The 5,918-nt window shown below is 39.0% G+C and overlaps 1 protein-coding gene across 2 annotated transcripts in view; it reads right to left on the reverse strand.

Moving 5' to 3' along the window:
- The window catches only part of RAB3C (RAB3C, member RAS oncogene family), a 304,856-nt gene extending 299,967 nt beyond the window's left edge, over nucleotides 1–4,889 (reverse strand). Inside the window, exon 1 of one of the 2 annotated variants that reach the window (XM_012653150.1) lies at nucleotides 4,661–4,889. In XM_012653150.1, the coding sequence (XP_012508604.1) occupies nucleotides 4,661–4,678 (18 nt within the window). In that variant the 5' untranslated portion in view covers nucleotides 4,679–4,889. Of the gene's footprint in view, nucleotides 1–3,824; nucleotides 4,018–4,660 lie in introns of those variants that run through there. The other variant, XM_012653149.1, reaches the window with a different exon arrangement.
- Nucleotides 4,890–5,918: the final 1,029 nt, after the last annotated feature.

Genomic DNA, 5,918 nt, shown 5'->3' on the forward strand with positions numbered 1-5,918 from the left:
CTATACAAAAACATTTTTTGAAGTGGACCAGCTGTTTGTACTAAGTGACTTGAGTGCGTAAGAGTAGTCCCAAGAAAACCTATTCCTCAGCATAAAAATACATTTCCTTCTTGGAATATGATGGTGAGGAAAGGAGTAAGTTCCAATGCAAGCTTAGAATGGCAGTGAAAAATTGTGGTTACACCATGTGATAAATCCACAACTTCTTGGACTGAAAACAGTGGAAATGGAAAACCATTTTTATATCAAAAAAGTTAATTTTTACTATAGGTTAATTCCTCCTGCTATCCTCCACTTCCCTCTACAGAAGAGAAGTGGATACTTGAGGAATTAACCCAAATAAAGTAGGGAAGAATTTCTCATTTCTCCAAAATCAGTTAGGGATTTTCTCTGTTTTTATAAAGGATGATGACTAAATTTCCATTTCTCATATAGAAAATGATCATTGAGGATGGATAGGGCTAAAAATTAAGCAATTAATGAAAAACATTAAACGACAGCAAAATGCAAGGATGTCAATGTACTTTCCATAGCCAAATAAAACAGGGATATATGTATGTATGTGTATATTTACACATACTTTAGTACATCATGGCTATTTTTAATATTTGTCTAGTGGTTTTCACCTCAATTTCATCTTCAGTCTACATCCATATTCTTTCTTCAGTCCTCCTCATCTTTAGTCAAACAATCTTTTCTGACACTCTGCTCCATGCTTTGGGTAGATATTTTTCTTTGAAGTTCCCTAAATACTCAGAAGACCCTGCATTTATGAGATGACCCTGCATTTATAAGAAAGCTGGTGGATGACAAAATTGAAGAGTAAGCATTTAGTCAGAGGCAATGGATCCCACTTTGGTCCTGTAAGAGAATAAGTGAACCTGCAAGAAATTACACATCTGGGAGACAGAAAGCAAGCGATTTTTTTTAAACATTGGCCCTTTTGAAATATTTATTTCAATATTTCAATTTGAAATATTGAATCAAATGACAAATCAAATGACAATTTGTTCACCACAGTCTTGTCCTCAAGTCATGAGAACTGCTATTCCTCATGTCATGTGGCCCTTAGGATCTATGTATGCACCGAATGAGAAGACATAAATGACCGCCTCCTGCATTAAAATTCTAAGCTCATCACTTGGAGTACTTAACAAATATTATTCCTGGTTATTTAGTTAGAAAGGGAATACAGACATCAGAGACTATCATTGTATATTATTTTAGTTGTCACTATAAAAACAATTATTCTTCATTTTACATTAATTCAGAGAGAAATATGCTTCAGAAAATATGCATATATCAAAGACAACTACCTTGAACAGAACACCAAGCTATTTATATAGATACATCAAATGCTTTTTAAAAGACATTACATAATTTTTAAAAGCCTTCTTTGATTAAAGAAAATATAGTAAGTAAATTAGAAAATCAGCAAATAAATTAAAAAGCTCATTTTGTTTCACAACAAATGAACTAAACATTTTTAAAAGGAGAGAAAAAAATAGCTTACAATAATGAAACTAAAAAGTGAGGTTTTTGACTATGACTCATGTTCTAGAAACCTAAGTTAAAAATATTTGGGGCATATATTTAAAATGATGATGTGGTTCAATCTTCAAATGAAAGAAAAAATCAACTATTTATCTTGCTGTATTTTCATACATCAAACTCACCTAAAATGTGATTTATGATTCAGAAATATGGGTGCTGAGACATTACTTGTCACTTAAAAAAATTTAAAGCATTTTTATAGGTTTTATTCTTCCTATCATTATATATTTTTAAAAACCTGATAATAATGGAGAGGGAGTCCCCATAACAACAATTTACTAGCTAAATTGAATCAATGTATGTGCTTTAATTAATTATACTAAAATAGTCTTTTATTTCTTAACATGTGCATGTCATTCATAATAAAATCTGGAAATTTAAATTTTTAAATTTCAAAAATTTAGTCCAATGAATAAAATATACCATTAATATAAAAATAACTCCATCCACAAGCAACTTAATTTCACTTTATCTAATTTTTATATTAATATGTCATTAAAGTTCTGACTGAAAGAGGGAATTATAGTGCCTACTACATAGTTGGTGAACATACAAAGTAATTTAAAATATTTCCTAAAGCATTAATTTCATACAATTGTGTAACATTTTAATGACACTTCTGAACATTCTAAGCAAATGTAAGAAAACAAAAATCAATATACCATGTGGTTAATTTCTTAGTACTTTATTTTGACAGAAACATTTCAGTGCATATATGGAGTTGCCTTTAAATACTAACAAATCTACTTTACTTTTTATTTATTTATTATTTAACTTTGGAAATATTTTTCATTGTATAAATTACAGGTGTACAAATGATGTTTTGATATACACATATATAGTGAAGTGTGACAATCTACTTTTAACGTCTGCTGTTAATGTTTATTTACAATCAAATATGGTTAATTTAGCCAGTTGGCTCCTGATAGTACCTCCAGTAATGAAAAATTATCAAAAGCCAATATATCTTGATTGCAATAGCCTGTACCTTTTATTGTCTGTCTAGATTCTTTTCACATCAGCTCTATAACGAAAAGGTAAGTTACAAACAGAGGTATTAGAAGACACACAATGGGGTCACTGTTCCCTGGAACATATCAAAATATCAATAACTCATAAGGTAATTTGAGAGCTTCCATTATGTAATGCTTCAACAAACAATTAAATTCTATAGATTTTTTCATTTAACAGTCCAGCCAACGTACACATAATATACATAACCCATAAAATAAATTAACAGTGAATCAAAGCATATGTTTAAAGTCCTTGATTCGTGAAGAAACCAGTTGGAAAACGTTTAAGCCAAAATTAACGTCAAATATTTATATTGTTGGGTTTGGCAGCAGAGGTGGGTTCTCAAGAGAGACAACTCATTCCAAGTGGTGTGTTCTATTCTCCTCTCAACCCCATTCATAAAACGTCTGTTACGCAATGGGATCACTACTAGGTTAATGAACACAGGCTGGTGTTTAGCGTTAACTAGTACGTAGAAACGAGAACACCACTCATCTTTACTCAAACACAAAACTTAAGAGAGATGCTTAGGCAAAGGACTTTTGCACCGGACTCATTTGCGTTTCTCGCAGGAAGCAAACCTAAGAATGTGACTGAAATGGGTAATCGGAACGTACAACAAACGGGCACATACAGGCAAGCTTGTAGTTCTCTGAAACGTGTAAACCGATTGTGCGGACCGTGATAAATGGCTGGCATAGCTCTGGGATCAGCCAAGTGCCAGCGTGTCTGCTATTTTCTGCTGATACTGGGACTCTAATTGAAGAAAAGGGACTGGGGAACCCTAACATTGGTTTTCCCTTTCTTAATGCGCCCTTAACCAAGCGGAATTCTCTCTATTCCGACTCCAGTAAAGAGCTGGCAACCTCAAACCCTGACTGATCTGCCTTAAATCCGTGAGTTTGCACTGGGATCACAAACCGCGGAAGCCAAGAAGGAAGATCAATGTCAACACGAGATTGCATGTTCCTCTGACTTTTGTTTGCTCAGATTCTCATTTTAGACAGACACTCTTCCCCTCCCTAAAGAGCACGGAAAGATAATGAATACCCCTATCCCTCATCAAGACAGCCCCAATCACAGCCACACGGAGCGCAGAGGAACCCAACTCTGTCCCTAGGATCTAGTCGCAGAGTCGCATCTCCGCGGGTGGACTCCTAGACCTTCCCTTAAGCCGGGGCACAGTTTGTGTCCAGAGAGAAGGGAAAGCATCTCTTTCAATTCCTCCCGAGGCCACTCTTTCTTTACAGACTCACCTGCATGGGCGCTTCGTGTCTCATTGTTGGCAAATGTCCTTTCTCTCCGGATAGGACGGAGCTGGCCCGGGCGCCCGGTCAAGCGTGCACAGCCCGCGCGCTCCTCGCTCCACACTCTGCACTCCTGGGGTTCGCTAACCGGCTCCAACATCAGCACCGGAGCTGTCCTCTCCTGGCGCTGCACACGCGTACTAGCCGGGAGCCCCGTGCACTCCTGGGAGTTGTAGTCTCGTCCTGCAAGGCTTCCCGGTAAACGGGCGAGCTACGAACTACATCTCCCGGCAAGCAAACAAGAGCTTAAACAGGCTCGCTCCGCCAGTCGGACTCGGCCGCGGAGCCTCCCTTCTCTTTTCGAAAAGCTCCTGGCTGTTACCTCTCTCAGCCGCCCCTGCCCTTTTCCTCGCAAGGGGCAAACAAAAGTAACCCCAGCTTGTCTCAGCTGGAGACTTTTCTTTGCTAACTCTCGCCTTTAGGAGCAGACTGTGATTTCCTGGTTAAGAAACACATTATCCTGTGCTAATTTCCAACACAAACGAAGCCAGAGCTGCGTTCTGGGACTGTCTGCCCTACCCCTCCCCATCCCGAATCGGGAAAGTTTATACATTTTCCATAGGCACAGTGGGTTGATTTGACAATCTCATTCAACAAACGCAGGGGAGAAAGACGGTGAATGGCACGCACATAAGGACAGTGGTCTATGCACATAATTGCATAGAGAAGGCGCGGGCGCGTACACACACACACACACACACACACATACACACACACACACCCAATCCCACACACCAAAGTGCGTGAAAGCGAGATTTCTCGCTGAGGAACTCCCTTCTGCTTACCTTTCCGTACAGCTCCATTGCAACTCGAGGTTCGGAAATTCTCAAGTCACCTAGCTACAAAGGAGGTGAGGGGTCTTACGTAGCAAGCGGGGCTAAACCGAAAGACACAACACAATAGAAGGGGTAAGGGTGGCGTCTGGCTGAAAGAAAAAGGAGGGACGTGGGGAGGACAGCCGATTTAGATGGATGGCTTCTTTCCTCTGGAGGCGGGAAGCGTGGAGTCTTCAAGTGGCAGCTGCAGAGAAAGGGCTGAGAGTCTCTTAGGAAGTGCCAGGGGCGCGATTGCGCTGGGCAGCCCCTCCCCGGGCCCTCCCCCAGGCACCTTCCACCGTCATTAGCGCGCACACATAGCCGCCACTGGCCGCGGGCTGGAGAGCTGATAGGACACTGCGTTATTTACCCAGAGCAAGTCACATAAAATGAACACATTCATCACCGCAGCCCAGAGGCACCGTCACAGAATGAGATGGGGTCTCAGACCTCTGTTAAGTTATCCTGTCCTTTCTTTAACATAGACTCATTCCTTATATTACAATCGTACTCTTCCCAGACTAGTTCCAAAAAATGGTTTTTGAAATCTCGGAACTGTACTTTTGTTACCCTGATCTATTCTCCTCGGTTGACTAATATGTATGACTACACATGTCCTCTGTACCTATCTGTAGACAGCTCTCTCCACGTAAGAGTAAACGTTGATCATCCAGCAATGAGCCTTCTTGCCTTGGCATGAAGTCAAAATTACTACATTGGAGGCAGAATGGAAAAGGAACGATCGCGATATTAGCATGAAAGGAAGGAATAACTTGAATCAGCTTTAAATTTCATTGCATTAGACAAAGCAGTAGAACGGAGGTTCTGAAACTTAAATGTGCTTGAAAATGTGCTTGGGATTAAAATTCATGTTCTCAAGCCATGTGTAGAGATTCTGATTCACTAGATCTGATGAGAGGTCTGGGAATTAGCATTTTAAACACCTCAGGAATTCTGATGCAAGTGGTTCCTTTGTCATAATTTGAGAAACACTACCTTAAAACAATTTATATAGCAGAATTTTTTAAAGATATAAACCTCGAAAATTTCACAGTATGAACTCAATAATGCAACAGCTATGTATTGGAAACCTACCATATTCATAGTGTCCAATTAATTTTAGATTTTTTTATATTAACAAATCTACAATCTGTCTTCTAACCTTGCAACTAGTGAGAATGTAATGTGATATCATCTAGGTAAATAATTTTTATAATTATTCAGAAAA

This window comes from Propithecus coquereli, unplaced genomic scaffold, assembly GCF_000956105.1.
Source record: "Propithecus coquereli isolate 6110/MARCELLA unplaced genomic scaffold, Pcoq_1.0 Scaffold415, whole genome shotgun sequence".
Lineage (NCBI taxonomy): Eukaryota > Metazoa > Chordata > Mammalia > Primates > Indriidae > Propithecus > Propithecus coquereli.